General features: G+C 41.0%; 1 protein-coding gene across 1 annotated transcript; it reads right to left on the bottom strand.

Annotated features, from left to right (window-relative positions):
• Positions 1 to 674: 674 nt before the first annotated feature.
• Positions 675 to 21,966, bottom strand: smarcd2 (SWI/SNF related BAF chromatin remodeling complex subunit D2). The gene is made up of 13 exons (XM_020453850.2): positions 21,384 to 21,966; positions 19,975 to 20,153; positions 17,826 to 17,865; positions 17,598 to 17,720; positions 17,164 to 17,283; positions 12,943 to 13,038; positions 12,298 to 12,399; positions 7,909 to 8,070; positions 5,896 to 5,993; positions 5,386 to 5,521; positions 4,764 to 4,886; positions 4,355 to 4,456; positions 675 to 3,634 (listed from the first exon to the last, which is right to left on the bottom strand). The coding sequence occupies exons 1-13, from the start codon at positions 21,531 to 21,533 to the stop codon at positions 3,581 to 3,583; spliced, it is 1,485 nt and encodes a 494-aa protein (XP_020309439.1). The 5' UTR covers positions 21,534 to 21,966; the 3' UTR covers positions 675 to 3,580.
• Between the last annotated feature and the right edge of the window lie 418 nt (positions 21,967 to 22,384).

Here is a 22,384-nt window from a genome sequence, read left to right on the forward strand (position 1 = left end):
CAATGACATTCTAGATTCTTTGCTTCCAACTTTGTGGCAACAGTTTGGGCAAGGCCCTTTCCTGTTTCAGCATGACAATACCCCTGTGCACAAAGCGAGGTCCATACAGAAATGATTTGTCGAGATCGGTGTGGAAGAACTTCACTTGCTTGGAGAGTCCTGACCTCAACCCCATCGAATACCTTTGGGATGAATTGGAACGCCGACTGCGAACCAGGCCTAATTGCCCAACATCAGTGCATGAACTCACGAATGCGCTTCTGGCTGAATGGGAGCAAGTCCCTGCTGTAATGTTCCAACATCTAGTGGAAAGCCTTCCCAGAAGAGGTGGAGGCTGTTATAGCAGCAAAAGGGAGGACCAACTCCATATAAATGCCCATTATTTTGGAATGAGATGTTCGACGAGCTTGATGTCATTGCATGCTAGGAATATGGGACCAAATACTTCACTTGACTACTTTAATATATTAAGTGAATTTGTCCAAATACTTATGACACCTTCAAAATGGGGACTATAGAGTTATTTCATTTCTAAAACATATGTATGAATACACACTCAAATAAAAAAAAGTGACATTCTGTACTGTCGCCTCATAAAACATCTCAAATCCAAAATGCTGGAGAATAGAGACCAAAAATGTGTAAGGTTTACTGTCCAAATAAATAAGTAGAAATGTTTCTTCAAGTATATTTATTTTATGAAATATTCCAAAAGGCACCCCCGAGTATAATTGTATAAAAGCTTTCAATTGAGGATACAAAAACATGCAAACTTCTACAAAGATATCGTAGAAAATCAAGCGGAACAGGCACAGCAGTGAGATTCCTTGAAACGTAACTGCTCTCTTTCACAAGAACAATTTTGGCACTGACAAAAATCAGATTCTTGGAATGTTCATAGGCATTTAGACATTTTCCTAAAGTAAAAACCTGCATATAAAACATTCAAGCTACACTGAAAAAAAACCAACACAGAATGTGTTTCATGAGCTTGAAACAAAAAGTCCTGTACAAACAAAAAGCTGATTTCTCTCAGTTTCTGCATGTCCAAGTGAGTGAGCATTTTTCCTTTGCCAAGATAATCCAGCCATCTGACAGGTGTGGCAAATCAAGAAGCTGATTAAACAGCATGATCATTACACATGATCATTACACTACACCTTGTGTAGGGTACAATAAAACACCACTTTAAAAATGTGCAGTTGTCACACAACACCACAGATGTCTCAAGTTGAGGGAGCGTGCTGAGTGCAGGAATGTAATGTTGTTGCTTTTTTTTTTTTAGATCATTTGGCAGTACATCCAACCGGCCTCACAACCACGTGTAACCATGCCAGCCCAGGAACGCCACATCCAGCTTCTTCATCTGCAGGACCATCTGTAATAAAGCCCTTTAGTGGGGAAAAACTCATTCTGATTGGCTGGGCCTGGCTCCCCAGTGGGCCTGGCTCCCCAGGCCCACCCATGGCTGCACCCCTGCCCAGTCATGTGAAATCCATAGATTAGGGCCTCATTTATTTATTTCAATTGACAAATTTCCTTATATGAACTGTAACTCAATAAAACCTTTGAAATTATTACTATTATTAAATTATGTTGTTTACATTTTTGTTAAAAATTGATTAAAGGGATAATCCAACCCCAGAAATTAAAGTCATGTAAAGCCTGTCAAATTGGGGAAAGCCTGTTCTATCACTGGGTACAATAAATGATTTAACTCCTAAGTGGTCAGTCTGTGAAAATCGTGTAGGAACGTATCATAGCTACATGGTTCTTTTCACTGGAGATAGTGTTATCCCCCATTACATTTAATAGCGCTTTTAAAACAATTACCTGCACTCCAGATCGCCAAATCTGCCAATAGATGGTATGGGCATACTTCTCTAGAACACATCCAGCCATTTATACTGGCATCACAAAGTTAATATTTTGCTTAGATGTGCTCAATCTAAACAATGTACCAAATTATTCAACCCAGTTTCTCCTTCAAGTACCAATGCTGTGGGCCAATAACTGTATGAAGCTCTGGGTAGAGACGAACTGGAAGTTAACTCTGTTTAAGACTCCTAAATTGACAGTGCAGTTTCTCTAGGTGATTTTACAGGTAGCTAGCTACCTCACATGCTGATATGGATTGGCATTATTTTTCATTACATAGTGTTATTTAACTGTTAATCATAGGAATTTGTGGTGGATTATCCCTTTAAGACTTATATGAAAATACAATGGTGGACAACCATATGCACATTGTGAAGTACTACTATGGTTTGGATTCTTATTAATTCAAATAACAGTTTCAGACTTCCTAAATTAAGTTAAAGGGATACTTCAGGATTTTGGCAATGAAGCCCTTTATCTACTTCCCCAGAGTCAGATGAACTTGTGGATACCCTGTTATGTTCCTGCGTGCAGTTTGGAAGTTGCTAACTAGCGTTAGCCCAATGCCTGGAAGTATATGGAAACTATTAGCATGCTAGTAGATACCATAGACTTCGTCACTGCGCTAACGCTAGTTATCAGTGGCTCGCGATACTACCTCTAAGTTCCTTATACTGGATGCAGAGACAAACGGTATCAATGAGTTCATCTGACTCTGGGGAAGTAGAGGGCTTCATTGCCAAAATCCCAAAGTATTCCTTTTAGGGAGACCCCCTTGCACCCACCCAAACTGCCAATCTTCCACCCCCTTGGAATTCAGACAGTGAAATACCCTAACAACCAATCAAAACAGCATGTGAACAGAATAACACAAATCCAAATTGACTGAAACAGCTGGACAAAGTGGGCTCCTTTCCTAGCGAATAGAACAGCCCCTTTACCAGCACTACGATTTCCTGAGTGTCCTGTCCAAACATGGATTCTAGGATATTATTCTGTATTTCTAACAAGCGTTGTTTGTGTAAAGGCTACTAGGCTTTAGGTACTTTCCCCTAACTAAATCATCTCCATAGCTTTGAAAAACTATGGTAAAAACACACAACAAAATGGCACACAAGCATTGGTACTGTCAAGTTGTTTTGACTCAAGTTAAGACATCATAAGCAAAATGTGGGAAGAAAGCTACAAACTCATTTGTACATCTTGCAATATTATAAAAGGCAAATATTTGAGTCAGCTGGCTGTCAAACAGTATCCCTCGTAATGTGGAGAAAGACGAGACTAAGCAAGACCATGTAAAATCATTAATTTGGTCTCAAAGTAATTACTTTGAAGAAAAAATGCTACTAACAGTTACCAGCAAAGTACTCAAAAGCCTTTACCCTGCTGAAACCATTGCACCAAACCATTCCCATAAGGACATAAGGCTTTGTGATTGAAAGACACATTAGCTGCAAAATATATATATATATATATATATATATATATATATATATATATATATATATATATATATATATATATATATATAAACATATGCTATTACAAAGTGGTTGAAAAAGGCAATGCGAATTGATAGAAGCGGATTCCAGTTCTGTGGTTGTGTTTTGGATATGATTAATGTAAAACTGGGAGTTTAAGACAATCTTAAAATGTGCCTTGTTTTGTTTTAGTGGACTGGGGAGCTACGCTCCATAATGACTCAGGTGAGTCGAATTCCCAGCACCTGCTCCAACTCCTGTCTTCTCTGCTGCACCTAAGACACAGAAATGTGTATATTTTTAAAGTGATAGTTCACCCAAATTTTAAAAATGACATTGGCTTTACTTACCCTGTTCACAGTCTATGGACAAGGTATGACAGAAATCCATGCTTTGATTTAGTTTCCTTGGTACGGTTTCTAAATGCTAACATTTTAGCATTCGTGACACAAATCACATTCAAGTCATGGTATCGATATTAGCATTTTTTTTATATCCAAGTCAAGTGTCTCAAATTGCGAAAAACGCTAATATCGGTACCATCATTTTGAAATCATCTAAGCAACTTTGAGTCATAATTACATTTGAGATACTTTTGGAAGATTTGGATATGAAAAACACTAATATAGGTACCATGACTTGAATGGGATGTGCCACAAATGCTGAAACGTTTGCATTTTTTGAAACAGTTCCAGAGAAATAAAACCAAACCATGGACTGCGGTCATACCTTGGCCATAGACCGCTTACAGGGTAAGGAAATCAATGTGTAATTTGGGTGAACTATTCCTTTAACAGTGAAACAGCATAGTAAGCATTATAAACGTCGACCAGCCCAACCTACATAAAACATCCTAAAAGTATTCGTACAGGTGTGTCAACCTTGTTCCCTTTTAGTGATAGACCAATACAGAGTGTACTGCACAGATACAACAAATATAGCCCTAATGAAAAATATTGCGACCCATCATCCATCCAATGGTGCTGGATTCCTACCTTAGAGTAGACGTATCGGCCCACAGCTTCTGGCACCCAGGGGGCCTGGTAAAACTCAGTCCTCCTCTCCTCCTCTGGGTTACCTGCCACGTCCGTCATCAACTGAGAAACAACAATACATTTACAGGTAAGTGTACAATACTTCAATAACTTGGTCCACCATCTCAAATCTCCTCTACACAACAAGGAGAAGAGGATATGCATGCGTGTACATTACATTCAAGGCAATGGATTCCTATACATACATTCTATTAAGTAGGACAGATGCACAAGTCATTGGATTTATATTGTGAAAATATTTGGCTTTGGAAGTGTGCGGAAAAGAACCAGAGAGAGAGAGAGAGAGAGGAGCATCATTTTGGAATGGAATGCAACCCTTGATGCCAAGTTATTTACAGTTGGTCAGTACCTTGAGGTCTCGACTCTGGGACTTGAGCCAGTCCTGAATGAAGTCCTGCGGTTTGTTGCTGAAGCTCAACATGAAGTCTCGCTGGGTCTTCAGTTGGTTAATAGACTCAATGGTCTCGTGGATCTGAGAAGAGTCGAGTGAGGACATGCCTGATGAGATACTAGAAATTACATGAAGACCTGTATGTTTTTAATAGTTGGAAAGGCCAGCCCTAATAAGCCTGTATCCAGATATGTTTATGCAGTCTTGCCAACTGTCTTGGCTATACAGCACAATCTTATCTGGGACCAGGCTAAGCACTAGCCGTGTTGATTCAATGATTTTGTCATCCATCACCTAATAAGAGAAATGGGCAGACGCTCAAACATTGCACTTCAAACTAAGACCTGAGCAACAGAGGCGCTCCCAATTTACGAAGATATCTACTCACTAGTTCTGTCATGGAAGTTTTATTAGTCACTCAATGAAAACATGCAGACACTGCTGGCTGCAGCCACTCAAAAGAAAGGGTTATTGCCAAAAGCTTCCACTGACTTAAAGGTTCTGAAACAGTCTGGCATTATAGTGGTCAGGGTTCCAGACCTCTTAAGGATCAAAAAAGTTTATTCAATTCAAAATCGACCTTCATCTCCAGGGTGGCGATCTCCTGTTGATTGGTAGTGGAGGACAGGAAACTATTCATCTGGGCCTTCAGAGGATCGTCCACCTCCACGTCAATGTCGTAGCACGCTGTCTTCTTCTGGTCGTTCGGGTCCACGCTACAGAGTGGTGAGAATAGAACAGAGACGTATTAAGACAGTCGTAATCGGTTTTAAGGGACGAACACAGAAAAATCCCTTTAATTTTTTTGTTGTTGCATACATTAAATGATTAAATACAGATGTAAGAAATGATATCCCAGACTTTAGCCTGACTATGATATTACTAAGCTATGGTAATAAACTAATGAACATGGGTTTTAGGAACACTTCCAATAGGTATTAGATATCAGTATGGGGGCCACAACAAGAACGCAGATTGTGGGCCGCAAGTTTTAGATCTCTTGGCATATTCCCATCCATTCCGCTCAGATCTATACAAGCACAAGGGGTAGGTGTCGATTTGGGTTTGGTTATTAGCCACTCATACACACCTGATCATGTGATTGATGATGATGGGGTCAGGATGCTGCAGCAGGCCAGCCAGCTTCATGGGAATCTCAGAGAACCGCATACGTGTGCAGCCTAAAATCTGCAGTTCAGACAAGTTAAAGGGGTAGTGAACCGTTTAAGTAAAGCTTATTTTTTCGATTTACAAAAAAACATTCCTTTAGGACAGGGGTGTCAAACTCACTCCATGGAAGGCAGAGTTTGATGTTTTGTTATTTTCTTAATTTGTGTGTTATATTATATGTTCCGAACTGATCAGGGATCTTAATTGATCATTTAAGGCAGGAGTGAAAACCCATAGACACTCGGCCCTCCATGGAAAGAGTTTGATACCTGTGCTTTAGGACAGTGGTTTAAAAAATAAAATCTCTCCCCTGGGACCCCCCAGATGTTTCACAATTTTGTTGTAGCCCAGAACAAAAATATAAACGCAACATGTAAAGTGTTGGTCCCATGTTTCATGAGCTGAAATAAAAAGATGCCAGAAATTGTACATATGAACAAAAAGCGTATCTCTCAAAATGTTGCACACAAATTTGTTTACATTGTTCGTGAGCATTTCACCTTTGCAAAGTTAACGGAATATCAAGAAGCTGATTAAACAGCATGATCAATACACCGGTGCACCTTGTGCTAGGCACAATAAAAAAAGGCCACTAAAATGTGCAGTTCTCATACAACACAATGCCACAGATGTCTCATGTGTTGAACTTGCATGCAATTGCCAGAGAATTAAATGTACATTTTTCTACCATAAGCCGCCTCCAAAGTCATTTTAGAGAATTTGGCAGTACGTCCAACTGGCCTCAACCACAGACCCCATCTATGGCGTCATGTGGGCGAGCAGTTTGCTGATGTCAACGTTGTTAACAGTATGCTACATACTGCATTGAATCAATACTAATTTGAATAAACAGATTATCATGCCATTCATCTGCAGCCATCACCTCATGTTTCAGCATGATAATGCATGACCCCATGTCGCAAGGATCTGTACACAATTCCTGTAAGCTGAAAACGTCACAGTTCTTCCAATGCCTGCATACTCAGACATGTCACCCATTGAGCATGTTTGTGATGCTCTGGATCGACGTGTAAGACAGCGTGTTCCAGCTCCCGCCAATATCCAGCAACTTCGCATAGCCATTGAATAGGAGTGGGACAACATTCCACAATCAAATGCAAAGGAGATCTTGCGCTGCATGAGGAAAATGGTGGTCACACCAGTAACGGAATGTTTTATTTTTTACGATATCCACTTGGTATTTAGTCTTGTCCCATCGCTGCAACTCCCCGCCTCATGGGCCTCCTGTTCGTCTGTGACACAGCCTGGGATCGAACCCGGGTCTGTAGTGATGCCTCATACACAGCGATGCAGTGCCTTAGGCCGCCGCTTTTATTATTTATTTTTATGGTATCTGTGAGAAACGGATGCATATCTGTATTCCCAGGAGTCAAGGGCTTGATGACAAGTTGAACCAACTTGCTAACGGCTGGAGGCCCCCGAGGAGATGTTTGAAAATCCCTGCTTTAGGACAACTGTTATCACACACATTCTACCAACCTAAATTGGCTCTACGTAGGAGTTTCATTCATTGTGGAGTTAATTTTGTTTGCTGGTATTTCTGCATGTTTGTGTTGTATTTATGTCAAGTTGACAAATGGTTGAGAGCTTTCACAATTGCTTTCTAAGGCTACATGACAAGTAATGTTTAAATTACAGTTCACACCCCCCAAAAAAACACATTTTGTTATTGTTTTTATCCCACAAAAGTCTAAATTTGAGCTGTAATCGATTGAGGACTGTGTGGTTTGTTGTTCATACTATATCTACATTAAGATAATTCTGCAGGCCTCAAAAAACATTGGCGACATCCAATTCAACACTGACAATGTTCAATTGAGAGGAATTATCCCTTGAAGACGTGAGGCCCTTTGCTCCACTAGGTGCCATCATGAATAAGTAAGTCATCCCTTTAAGATTTAAGGGCTTGCACCTGTCTGAAGTAGCGGTTGCAGTTGATGTACTCCTTCTCGTGGCTGTCCTGCAGCTTGTTGTTCTTGATGTAGAGCCACAGCGCCTGCATGATGCTAGCCCGTGTCTGGGTGTGTACACCTAGCAGCCGGGCCAGTCTTGGGTCCAGCTTGTACTGTGGGGGCTGTGTGAAGAGGAGGTGGTGAAAGAAGAGGTAAAGGAGGAGGGGAGAAGGAAAAATGCAGAGGAGAAAAAGGAGGAGGGAGATGAACACACTTCATCACATCGTCTCTGTTGGTTACTGGAAATTTAAACATCACTATTCAACCCTCAAAATCAACATGCAGATATTAAACACATGTTTGAAAGTATAGTACTTCAAATGTGGTAATGCCAGTTTGGCTTTTTAAAATTGGCATGCCTCCACTTCCCTAAAATGAAATACATATTGCGAAAGGGCTGACAGTCACATCTGCCATGCATCCTTCAGTTGACCTTCCCCCATATCTATTTTCAGGATCATGTTCATTACGGAAAGCAACGGAAAATATTTTAAAACGGAAAACAAAAACGTGCGTTTCTTACTGGACAGTTAGTCCCTCCCTGTTTCAGTCAGTTTTCTTTGGTTTGGTGCCTAATTAATAATAATTATTGATTGGATTTATATAGCACTTTTCTACCAACTGCGGTACTCAGTGCTTTACGTAGTAGGGGGAAACTCACCTCATCCACCACCAATGTGTAGCACCCACCTGGGTGATGCACGGCGACCATTTATGTGCCAGAACGCTCACCACACATCAGCATTCAGTTGGAGAGGTGAGGAGTGATCTGCCAATTAGGAATGGGGGGGATGATTAGGTGGCCATGATGGAATGGGGCCAGGTTGGGAATTTAGCCATGACAACGGGGTTAACACCCCTACTCTTACGGTAAGTGCTATGGGATTTTTAATGACAGGACACCCATTTAAAGACCCATCCGAAAGATGGCACCCTACGTAGGGCAATGTCCCCTTCACTCTCCTGGGCAATTTGGATCTCCTTAGACCAGAAGCCCTTCAAAACACCACTTCCAGCAGAATCTGGTCTCCCATCCAGGGACCGACCCTGCTTAGGTTCAGAGTTGAACCAGTAATGGGATACAGGGTGGTATGCTGCGGGCAAACATGACCCTGATAACGTCTGAGTGACTACGTAGTAATAACAGTCAAAACATACACCACAATTTTATGAACAAAATTACAATCACACATGTGATAGCATGTGACATTTCACCATAGCTACTCTGGTTTATTGGTACTGTAATGTCTACGTGTTACCATGCCGTATTACACATCTGTGTGTCAGTATTAACTTCGTTTTTAGAGATATTGAGATCTTTTCAGTGATAAGCACCATTAATATTAGCAGCACAGATGCACCGCTCTGTTCCAACAGTGGGAAGGATACCTACACACAGCCTGGAGCTGGTGAGCTGCGGGAGAGCAAGAGATGAGTGTGGGCAGACAGGCTCTGCTCCGGCGCCGCCTCTGATCACACCCTTGCTTCCCCATAGCTAACCAGTCACCACCAGCCTTTATTTAGCTACCCTTTGACTGGCTAGGAAACAAGCTGCTTTACGACATAAAAACAATAGCAGCATTGAGTTTAATAGTTAACAGTCTAGCTGTGTTTTTCTCCCCCTTGAGTATAGAAAAGTAGGCTGGCTTTGAATGTGTAGTCTCGCTCAACCCTCCCATATTCGCCACTGCATTTCATAGCCAGGTTCTGTAGCCAAGTCTCCCTCTTTTCCTCAGAAAACCGCCTGATTCTAGCCCTTACAGCTAAAAAGGTATGATCAATAATACGGTTGCGCATTGGCGCTTGGGCATATACATTCATAAAGCATAGCGTGGGACAGTTCAAAGACTATGCTACTTGCGGACTGGACCGTTAACCATTTGTTTAGGCTACATCTTGTTCAGTCATGTTCTTATTAGCCAACTATAAATCTAAGAATTTTATTCGTCACATGCGCGGAATACAACCTTACCGTGAAATGCTTACGTACAAGCCCTTAACCAACAATGCAGTTATGAAAAATATAAACTAAAAGTAGATTTTTTAAATTTATTTTGTAACAAAATAATGAGACTATATACAGGGGGAACCGGAACCCAAGTCAATGTGTAAAGGTTAGTTGAGGAAATTTGTACATGTAGGTAGGGGTATTATCTATCACTACGCATAGATAATAAAACAGCGAGTAGCAGCAGTGTAAACAGCCAAGGACTTGTTCAGCAGGACAATGTTTTGGAACTTTCAGATAGAACTATGCTATGTCGAACAATGTGAAATATATTTGGCCTAAACCCTCCCCTATACCCAAAATAATAATTTAAACAAAGTGGATAGCAGAGAACATACCCTCACTTCTTAGACAATCCAGAGACTTGGATATGCCGTTTTACAAACGGTTCTTCGTTCTGTAAGCATTTTTATAGCGCACAGGGCTGCGGGCCAAAAGGTTGTGGGTTCACATACCACCATGGACAAGAGTAGGGGAGGAAAGATCTCCTTTATAGTAAAAGCATTGCCTGAATCAATCATCATATTTGCAGAATTTTTTTTGTCTTTTTATAAACATTTCATGCAATTCTATGTAACTTCACATATTAGTTGAATATCTTTTTAATACCACACAAAATTACAGGCTAAGAATGGACAGAGATATAGGCCTGTGTTCATATTATCATATTTCTCCAATGCCAAATCAGTGTGTGTCTTGTCCACAGTTAATTTAATCGGAGACGTCATTATGAATCTGAGCATGGTACTTTCAAAAGTTAGGCTTACCTTTCCACCCCAGAAAGTAGGCCTACCTACACAGATAAATGTAAGCTTTAACTGCTGGCTACTCTTCTTCTGTGGCTTAACCCAATCAGAGGTCACACGTGTTTCCCAAAAAGCTGTCTGGGTGAATAGCTTAAATCAATCCATAGTGACAGAATTAGATTACTTCCCAAGCAAAGTCAGCCTCTGAACGATAAATAAACTAGCTTATTGGGAGGTCAATAACATATTGTTTTTAATAAAAATCTATTATAGCAGTAGCACGCTATCAAAGTTGACCTCCGGGCCCTCATCTTCGCGCTCTCCTTCTCAAACTGAACAGATTGTTAGTGAATTTTTTGGACTTGGCCTAATCAAAAATTATTTTAGGAAGGAACCTTTGACTCTCCTCCTGAACTGCCACCGTAGCCCTACACAGCACAGTCATTGGGTAAGCAGCACACACACACAAAATAAAGTGTTGGATCAGCAATAGCAGAGCAGGCTGGGGCTCAGGGTTGGAATATCCATTGCCGTGTATTATGCAGCCTAGTTTTATTTACACCATCCCAGCAGCAATATTAGAAATATAACTTTGCTCTGTCCCTCTAAACATGCACTCTGTAGCCTATACGCTACGGATCACTTGATTGAGACCACACTAATTAGCCTATAGGAACACTTGATATTGAGCACCCAGTGGAGAATCAGAGATGAGGGGCGGCATCAGCGCACATCAATATACAGCCTAATGAGCAACTAAATCTGAAACACTGAGAAATATCAAAATTTCATCAAATTACATGACCCTCCTCTGCCTAGACTATAGGTAAAAAATAAAAAAAATAAGACAATGACCCAACACACATCTAGGCTGTGTAAGGATTATTTGACCAAGGAGAGTGATGAATGCTGCTCCAGATCACCTGACCTCCACAATCACCTGACCTCAACCCAACTGAGATGGTTTGGGATGAATTGGACCGCAGAGTGAAGGAAAAGCAGCCAACAAGTGCTCAGCATATGTGGTACTCCTTCAAGACTGTTGGAAAAGCATCCCAGGTGAAGCTGGTTAAGAGAATGCCAAGAGCGTGCAAAGCTGTCATCAAGGCAAAGTGTGGCTACTTTGAAGAATCTAAAATATATTTATTTGATTAACACTTTCTTGGTTACTACATGATTCCATATGTGTACATTTCATAGTTTTGATGTCATCACTATTATTCTACAATGTAGAAAATAGTCAAAATAAAGAAAAACCCTTGAATGAGTAGGTGTGTCCAAACTTTGGACTCGTACTGTATATGTCATATTTATGTTGTTGGGAAGAGAATAGGATGTTATGCAGAAAGATGTTGGTAGGACAAGGCTATGGATGTTTGTGCACATCGAAGTCAGTGTTTTATGTTTACTATTGGTTAATGAGGCAATACAAATGTGATGTGACTAAAATGAAAGAGCATTTATAGTAGACTAAAATGGCCAACTGCCATTTTGACAATAACTAGACTAAATCATTATTCAAATGACAAATGTGACTAAGACTTAGACTAAATCAAATTTAAGTGCACAAAATATACACTGGTGTGTGTGTATACCTGGTGGTCCAGCATTAGGAGCAGGGTGCATTTCACGCTCACGTCCCCTGGTCTCTTCACCTGGAAGCCGTCTGTCTCCTGGGTGGTGGGCATCCTGTGCCACTGAGAGAATACAGAGAGAGTTTAGAACTGTGGGTCATATTAATTAGTGCAAAACATTTTGCAAACAAAATGAAAAACAATTTATTGGACAAATTTAGCGCCTATTGAATACAACCCAGAGTCATGTTCATTCGGCACCAAATGGTAGAAAAATGGACAAACAGGGAGGGTCTAACTGCACTTGTCCAATAAGAAACGAATTATCTTTTTCCCGATGCAAAATATTTCCCGTTGTGTGCCCAAAAGAACTTGACACGGTGCAAAAACAGCACACTAACACCTATTCTTCTTTAGCGTGGGTTTTATTGAGATTTTCTTTGTGCAATCCGTTCTCTACATAAGGACCAACACCATTCGTAGGATCAACATGGCTGTGTGCTACATGCGTTTGTATATTGGAGTTTCATTACGGTAAGCCTTTCATTACCCAGGCTTTTTTTGTTCATGTCTGACAGTAATGGCAATTTGAACGCTTGTTCAGGAGTACTATTCTAAAAATGGTGTCAATGTCGTTGACAAAGTATGTAATGGTGTCCTTCATACCTCTACCAAGTGGTTATCAGGTCCATACAGTTCCTTATCGAGCTCAATGACCAGACTCTTAAAGAAGGACGAAAACTTCCTCTTCTGTTTCCCAGGCTAGGAAAAGCATGTGAGGAAAGAATAGAAGAAAACAAATCAGTCACACTGGTATTTTTGTTGGGTTTTACAGTGTTTTGCTACAGCTGCATTGTTTGGTACCTACCACATCAGGGGGCTGTGGCTGGCGAAAACCTAACATTCTGGGAGAAGTTGGCTAAGTTTTACACCCCCCCCCCCAACAAAACTCACCCCTGCCAATGACGGTTTGCGCAACATGTCCCCTCTCACCCCTTCCCTCTCTCCTTCCTACACACGCTCTAACCACTGAGGCAATGGAAAACAAGAAATAAATCCCCCCCTTTTTAATGTGGCTGCAGCCAAGCCAGTCATTGCATGCGTTCCAAATGGCACTATATTCCATATATAGTGCACTACTACCATAGGGCTCTGGTTAAAAGTAGTTCACTATATAGGGAGCCGTTTGGGATGCAGTCAATGACTGTCAGCTGGAAGATGAGAAGTATGAAGGGTGCATGTCGACTCATGGCACGTAGCAGAAAGAACGAGCCATGGTTTCAATTCCTTGTTTCGGAGAAAAGAGGAACATGAGAGAAAAACTGAAAAAAAAAAACATCTGGCTGGGTAGTGTAAGCCAAGGACACAGGCCAACAGAATTGGAGAATGCTGAAGTTAAGTGCCTAAAATATTTTGAGACAGGCTCAGGTAGTAAATTGTAAAAAAATTAATTTAAAAATTTAAAAAGGGGCATTAGATTCAGATGAAATGGTAGTGGCGAAAACAATATTTCTGAGCAGTGAGCATACACTCAACATACATACGTATTTGGACAGTTAAGTAAGACAATTGTGAATTTGGTTCTATGTGAATTGTGGATTTGAGATCAAATGTTTCCTATTACCATTTAGAAATGAAGGCACTTTATGTACTTAGTCTCCCCCCAAAATAAGTAATAATATTAGGTCAAAGTCACTAAATTCTGTATGTAAAGAAAAATAGGTGTATTGTACATTTGCATAAAGCTCATTATCGTGCACTTTATCCACAATAAGTCATAAACGTATGAACTTTAAAACTTATTTCAGCCTATAAACTCTGCAACTCCCCATTTTAAAATCTCATGACTCCAAGCTTCCCAGCGAGATGGTTTTAATTAACATCAATATTTGCGCATAAAAGCATATCCACCGCAAATGTCGCATAATACATTTCACCAACAACAACAATTATCTACCAAATTTCCACCAGACCTGCCACTACTTTTTAAAATTTATTTTATGCGTCAGGCAAATCATCTGCATGAAATGGTTGTATGGAAATGTGGTTATGACTACATAAAGTTTGTGTCTCTGCAAACTTGTTGGATGCATTTGTAGTGGAGATTTGATCTCAGCTCCAAATAAAAAGTTGCAACATACACTATGTTCGGAGTGTAACGGAGATAAGCGAGAGAGGTCATATGCACCAAAATAAAGCTGGAACATATTTTCTGAAATGTATGCATTACAACGGTTATAACAGTTAATGGTTTTTGATCATGGCTGCAGCTTTAATGTGTGGCCCCTAATTTTCCCATTTCTGTCTAATCACTGCAGCCTTTCCAACAGAACATTCCATTGACACTATTTGGATAGTCCATCTGTAGATAGTTAATTGAGCATCTATAGACCATCAAAATGTTAAATTACTATCAACTAACCCCTAAACTGAGATATCTACTGCAACACTAATCCTCCACAAACACCCGCTCTGCCATTCACATTCTGCTAAAGGTTTTCCAAAGTGCACACGTACCTGGGTCGCTCATCTTTTCAGTTTGCTGCAGCTAGTGACTGGAACGAGCTGCAACAAACACTCAAACTGGACAGTTTTATCTCCAGCTCTTCCCTCAGACTCAAGCGTGGACACTAACTGACAGTTGTGACTGCATTGCCCAGTAGGAACAGAATGGTGAATAATATAGTGTCATTTTGGAGTCACTTTTATTGTTAGTAAGAATAGAAGATGTTTCTGGACACTCCTAAATTAATGTGGATTCTACCATGATTGTGGAAAGTCATTCATGAATCATGAGGAGTGACAAATGTAGAGGCACAAAGACAATACCCACTGAAAAATGCTTACCTCCCCAGTTATTGGTAATGGTGAGAGGTTAGCATGGTTTGTTGTAGGCCAACCTCACTCATCATGACTTTTCTTAATCATGGCATTATCAAGGTTTATTTAAAAAGGTGTTCAGAAAAATCTTATCTACTCATTTAGAAAGAAAATCACTCTGGTCAATCAATCACTTTTCTGCTCCTATTGGGCAAAACATAACTCAAAACAAAAACCTAAATTAAGTTTGTCGAGTCAGAAGCTTGATGTACTCTTTGCCTGCTAGGAACATGGGTCCAAATACTACCATTTGTACTAATAAAATGAATTTGTCCAAATAATTATGACTTCGTCAAATGGGGTGGGGGGACTAGATATAGAGTGACTTGGGAAGGAATTAAGACCTTTTGCACATTTTGTTATGTTACAGCCTTATTCTAAAATGAATCACATTGTTTTTCTACACAGCATCTACACACGATAACCGATGACAAAGGAAAAACAGGGCAAGAAATGTTCGCTAACTTATCATTTAAAAAAACTTACAATACCACACTTGCATAAGTATTCAGACCCTTTACACAGTACTTTGTCGAAGCACCTTTGGCAGCGATTACAGCCTTGAGTCTTCTTCGGTATGAAGCTACAAGCTTGGCACACCTGTATTTGGGGTTTCTCCCATTCTTCTTTGCAGATCCTGTCAAGTTCTGTCAGGTTGGATGGGGAGCGTTGCTGCACAGCTATTTTCAGGACTTTCCAGAGATATTCAAATCAAGTCCAGGCTCTGGCTGGACCACTCAAGGAAATTCAGAGACTTGCCCCAAAGCCACTCCTGCATTGTCTTGGCTGTGTGCTTAAGGTCATTGTCCTGTTGGAAGGTGAACGTTCGCCCCAGTCTGAGGTCCTGAGCCCTCAGGAGGAGGTTTTCATCAATAATCTCTGGACTTTGCTCCGTTCAGCTTTCCCTTGATCCAGACAAGTCTCTCAGTCCCTGCCGCTGAAAAACATACCCTCGGCATGATGCTGCCACCACACTTCACCGTAGGGATGGTGCCAGGTTTCCTCCAGACATAACGCTTGGCATTCATGCCAAAGAGTTCAATGTTGTTATCATCAGACCAGAGACCTGTTTCTCAATGTCAGAGTCTTTAGGTGCCTTTTAGGAAACGCCAAGTGGGCTGTCATGCCTTTTACTGAGGAGTGGCTTCCATCTGGCCCCTCTACCATAAAGGCCTGATTGGTGGAGTGCTACAGAAATGGTTGTCCTTCTGGAAAGTTCTCCCATCTCCACAGAGGAACTCTGGAGCTCTGTCAGAGTGACCATTGGTTTCTTGGTCACCTCCCTGACCAAGGCCCTTCTCCCCGATTTCTGAGTTTGGCCAGGCAGCCAGCTCTAGGAAGAGTCTTGGTGGTTCCAAACTTCTTCCATTTAAGAATGATGGAGGGCACAGTGTTCTTTGGAACTTCAATGCTGCACAAATGTTTTGGTACCCTTCCACAGATCAGACTGTTATCCCTTTGTCATTTTGGGGTATTGTGTGTAGATTGCAGAGGATTTTTTATTTAATCAATTTCAGAATAAGGCTGTAACGTAACAAAAACAATTTAAAGTCAAGGGGTCTGAATACTTTCCGAACGCACTGCTTTAATTTCTAAAAGGTAAAACAGTATGCTTGAAAATCCCCTCGAATGAAAAGGTGATATTTTGTACTGTCGCCTCTTGAAACATCTCAAAACCCAAAACGCTGGAGCATAGAGACAAATTTTAGGTTCTGTCCAACTACATACGGTGTTGATTGTACATCGCAAAAATAACATGGTGTTATACGAGTATGACAAACAAGCACTATGGATGCAGTTTTATTCAGGTATCGTTTCCTCTGCTTTAAAAAAAAAGTTTCCCTACATGGTGGACGATGAACAATACCTACTGGCTTGTGACTTACGACTAAGCTTTGGCTAGAAATACGATTTCACTTGTCTTGTGTGGTTTTAGGTGGGTGACGTCACAAGTTTTAGGCTAGCTACCACTGGCATCAGATAAACAGACACCGTTGGCTCACTTACATCCTCAAGGAGTTTTCCCTCCACCCTTAGTTCCCAGGATGACACTTTTTCTGCCTCTTCTCCTTCTGGCTTGCCGGGAGTGTAGGTGTTGGATATGTAGATCCTCAACTTGCGCTTTTGCTGAGAGGGAGAGGTAAACAAGAGCACACATCACAACCTTACAAAGAAAGTGTTTCCCATACCTATACCAATGTTGGGGAGGCCACCCTTCCTAGTTCTCTTGCCTGAGAGACCTAAAATAATTTTAGCAGATCTAGACAGAGTAAAATAATTTGACAAAAAATGGATGTTGCCCTGAATTTTGCTTCGGGAGCCTTTGTATACTGACTGAAGCGGAATCTAAGGGGAAACACTGGAAGACCAAATTGTGTTAATTGATCAATGTATGATTATTATCTTACAATACCATACATACAAATGAGTTTGAGCTGTACCGTAATGGGCTTTTTGATGGCTTCCTGGATCTCCATGCGTTTGCGGGCGATGGTCTGGTCCAGCTTCCTCTCAAAGGCCAGCAGGTCCATATAGGCCTCAGACTCTGGAACCAGGTCTCGTATCTGGAACAAGGAGGATTCAATATGTGGGGGATATGGATTTATTCCCCTCGGGAATAAATGGATCGATCCAGTATTATTTTTCAAGGGGGCAACGTTTATACTCACCCTCTGTGGTAGCACCTTGTCGGCCATCCTGCGCCTTTTGCTGCAAAAATCGAGACAAAGTGTTTGATCTTCACAAATCTTTAATGGCATATTGTAAGGCAATTAGAATGTTGGCTATTTAAACAGAAACACCTTTATGATGATAGCTACACTATTCCATACAGGGAAAAGCTAGAGGATTGGGATGTGTTCATTCAGGTAAAACGTACCAACATTTTTGCAACAGAAAAAGAGTGTTTCTTATTGGACGACTTCAGATGGTTCCGCCACGTTTCAATATGTTTTCTTCCGCTACATACCTACTGAATATGACCCTGATGCCTGTTCAGGCTCACAACTCTTTGGACCCAAAGAGTAAAAATAGAAAACACAACATGTAAAGTTTTGGTCCCATGTTTCATGCGCTGAAATAAAAGACCCTAGAAATGTTCATATGCACAAAAAGCTTATTTCGCAAAAACGTGAACAAATTTGTTCAGAACCCTATTAGTGAGCATTTCTCCTTTGCCAAGATAATCCATCAACCTGACAAGTGTGGCATATCAAGAAGCTGATTAAACACTAGAGCTGTTGCCAGAGAATTGAATGTTCATTTCTTTACCATAAGCTGCCTCCAACTTCATTTTAGAGAATTTGGCAGTACAACCAAACCGACCTCAACTGCAGACCACATGTAACCACGCCAGCCTAGGACCTCCACACCGGCTTCTTCCCCTGCGGGATAGTCTGAGACCAGCCACCCAGACCGCTGATGAAACTAAGGAGTATTTTTGTCGGTAATAAAAGCCCTTTTGTGTGGGGAAAAACATATTCTAATTCCCTGGGCCTGGCTCCCCAGTCACACCCATGGCTACAAACCTGCCCAGTCATGTGAAATCAATAGATTAGGGCCTAATAAATGTATTTAAACTGACCGATTTCCTTATATGAACTGTAGTATTAAGTAAAATCGTTGAAATTGTTGCATTTACATTTTTGTTCAGTATATTTTGAAAACTACATTCAAAAACACAAGACCCTTGCAGTAAATCAAAATGATAGACATCCATCCTCCCGAACATTTACAAGCAGATGACCTCATTCCATTTTGAGGTAAAAAAAAAAGATGCCCATGTCCACGTGGCTCTGTCTGGCAGTGGGGCATGGGACGTCTTCTTTGTTTTTAAATCCTCTGTGCAGCAGACTGTGTGGAGCAATAGACTGACCACTGACAGAGGACAGGGGTACAAAAGAGTCTTTCAGTAGTGTCCCTATACCACCGTCACTATCAAAGACCGTGGAAGGTCACTAAAGACTGTGATCGTCTGTCTTGTGTGTCATTAATGTACCAGCACATGGCTGACTTCTAGTACTGTGGTGTACACTTAATGGTCATAAAGGGCTTGTACTTGTTTGTGGGGGATCACATGGTGCTCTATTGGTTGGGGTTACCAGATGCATTATCATTGACAGTAGTGTAGTTAGGTTGCATGTCTTCATGACATGCAGTATTCAGCATTCAAACTGCATCATTAATTCAAAAATAACTGCCTGAGAATTCACCAAGAACGATAACCTGGTATAGACAATAGCCGTGTCCAAATAATCATACTAGCTTTCTAAATAGTAGGCCATTTAGGTTTGCGAAATTTCAAAAAGCGAGTATGCTTTGAATTCCAGGATGTCCTTTTCCTTTCGGCTTTTAATCTAGCTGCACATTTTTGAGGAAGAAAATAGTATTTCCAGACTCACATGTGTGACAACAGCTGATAATGAGATAAGGGCACACGTTGTACCCAAATGAACGAATGGCGGGAATCAGCGTAATTTCACATTAGATGATGCATTCTCAGGATGGGTGAGCCTAGTATGTTGATATTTGTTGCTTACTGCATTCATTTTTACTAAGCAGTATGTTCTAAATAGTATGTAGTTTGATTAGTAAATAGTGTGTAGTTTTAGTAAGTAAGTAGTAGGCATGATCGATTTCAGACGAGGCCAATGTCTGGCAAGACCAAATATATATTTGTACAGCCATAATCCTCAGTCATGGTTAATCAATATACTGTACAATGGTGCCCCACAAACCCCACCACCACTACAACCCTGATGTCCCCTTTTAAAAACCGACTGTGTGCCCCCCAGACAGTCCACCCAACCCCTAACTCACCCACGCCTTGGGCCTCCCAGCCCCCCCTGCGGTTGTTGTTGAAGGAATCGCTTTCGAGAGGCATCCATGGCTGATTGCCCCATTCCTATGCGTAAGGGCATGTTCCCGCCCCCATAAGAGGGTCCAGGGCCCCCAATTGGCCCCATCGGGATCCCCCTGTTGGAAGGCATACCAGGGTGCTGGAAATTAAAAGCACAGGGGGACAGAAAGGGCTTACATTAATGGCAAACTGACAACATTCTTCCTCGCTGAAGTGATCAATGTTTGTTCTGATATCTTTCAAAGTGGAACCATGTATTAGTAACACAATATTACATAGCCTAACACATTATGCATGAACTACCTACATATGGCAGTGATGAAAAAGCTTGCATTTCGACTGCCTGTTAATTTGCAAACATTGTTTTCCAACAACTGACAGTAGTCAGGAAGCAACCACGTGATGTATGATTAGCTGTATGAAGCTAGCCATAATAAGGATTAGCCACAAAAGTTTAATTTGCAGTTGGTCTTTAAAATAAAAGTTTCCAATGGAAAGTAATTCAAACGGATAAAAAAGAATTGATATCATGCCATATTTGGACTAGATAAGGCTAGAATATCTTTATATAAATTAAACAAAAGACAATTAGTTCATATGAAATCACATTGGATGTATTAGACTTTAGAATTTGCATTTGGGGCATATTTACATGTAGTTTAAAGCCTAACCTATGGACCCATTAAATGGACTTTCACGCAACACAACTGTAGAGTTGACACAAATATAAGCTTCTTAGGTCTTACTGTCGGATTTCAACTGTGGGAAATCACCCTTCCAGTCAGTCTATTGGACATCCATATGGCACTGTACAGCAGTTAAGAGTCCCACAATAAGAGATAAGACGCTAATATTTGAGTATGACTGAGTAGGCTGATACCCCATTTCATAGGTACAACATCCAACGGCATTATTCCACTATTTGTATCCGTTTGAATCACTTTCAAAGGGGGACGTTTATTTTGAAGGCGAGCCGCAAATGACACTATTGTGGCTAGCGTCACATAGGTATGATCAACTACTCATGCCGCAGTCAGTTTTTCACTTTCTTGAAATGCGGAAGTTGACAAATTAAATTAAAAATCAATATACAACAGATGAAGAGGAAACGTCAATTTTCTAACTGCAGTAGCTGCATTGCCACTTGTCTGACATTCACAGCAGTGTCTAGCTAATTTTACTAGCTAGTAGTTAGCCTAACCCAACACTGTTTTTGTAACATGATAACGTTATACAGTAACGTTGCCTAACTTGTCACTAAGTAATATTACTTGCCATATTTTAGCCAATAAAGCAACGTTATCACGGTAAATTCTATTATATACAATTAGTTACAAGTTAGCCGAGGGGAAACCTCTCGACAAGTTACCTGATGGTACTGAGGAGTGGCATTCATGGCTCGGAAACCCGAATTCTGTTGGATTCCTGGCATCCTCATTCCACCGCCTGCATGTCCAGCGTTCATGGGGTTAACACTGGGGTTCATCTGAGTAGCCGTAAAGCCCCCTCTTGAAGCCATTTTCGGAGCTACAAGTGGTGGTAGGTCGCCGTGAAGTTTTCGGTGTTGAGAACAAGCTGTCTTGCTGATAGTACACAGGCCAAACGTTTATTCTCCACGCGTGTTGACAATTGTGTAGCTAGCAACCAACGCTAGTAAACATTGCCAATAAAAAGCTAGCCAACTGAGCGTAACGTTACTAACGTTCGCTAGCTAACCAGTTCCGGGGTGTTTATTTGCAAGTGGTGACCGACGGTCGCTTTACTCCTTCCTACAAAGTGGTATATTTGTATCATCCCCTCCCCCAAATAGTTGAATTTGTCAGGCCAATTTATATTAATGGTCACAAGAGCATGTTGAAGAGTCTGTCCAATGTCTGAAGATAGAAGTGTGTGCGCCGTGTCAACTGCCAGTCCGCCTCCTACTAGCTAGTTGTTGCCAGATTGGCTGAAACCATAGAGAATGACAGAGGCCTCTAGTGGTCAAAAGGCCATGTTCGCATGGGCAGCGCCATTGAGGGCTTCCACTATTTTAATTTAGTCAACTGGGTGAGACTTCCAACTTCATTGGCTGATCCCTCCTGGTGACCCTGTTGGAGTCATGTCCAACCCAGTCATCAGAAGGGATCAGCCAATCGTGAATAATAAAATGGACTACTTCAAAATGGAGATAGCCTCAATGGCAAGGATGCTATAATGGCACATATACAAAGATGAGTCCTATCTCTACAGCTGAACCTTTGGAAAGCTCCCTTTCTGCAAGAATGGGTTTTATGTCACTGTTCCGACTGTAGCAAAGATACTTTACTCAGACTGAAGGCTACCCTGTCAACCCCCATGCCAAATACAAATTCTGAGCGTATAGGCTTTAAA

The sequence above is a fragment of the Oncorhynchus kisutch genome, linkage group LG20 (assembly GCF_002021735.2).
Source record: "Oncorhynchus kisutch isolate 150728-3 linkage group LG20, Okis_V2, whole genome shotgun sequence".
Lineage (NCBI taxonomy): Eukaryota > Metazoa > Chordata > Actinopteri > Salmoniformes > Salmonidae > Oncorhynchus > Oncorhynchus kisutch.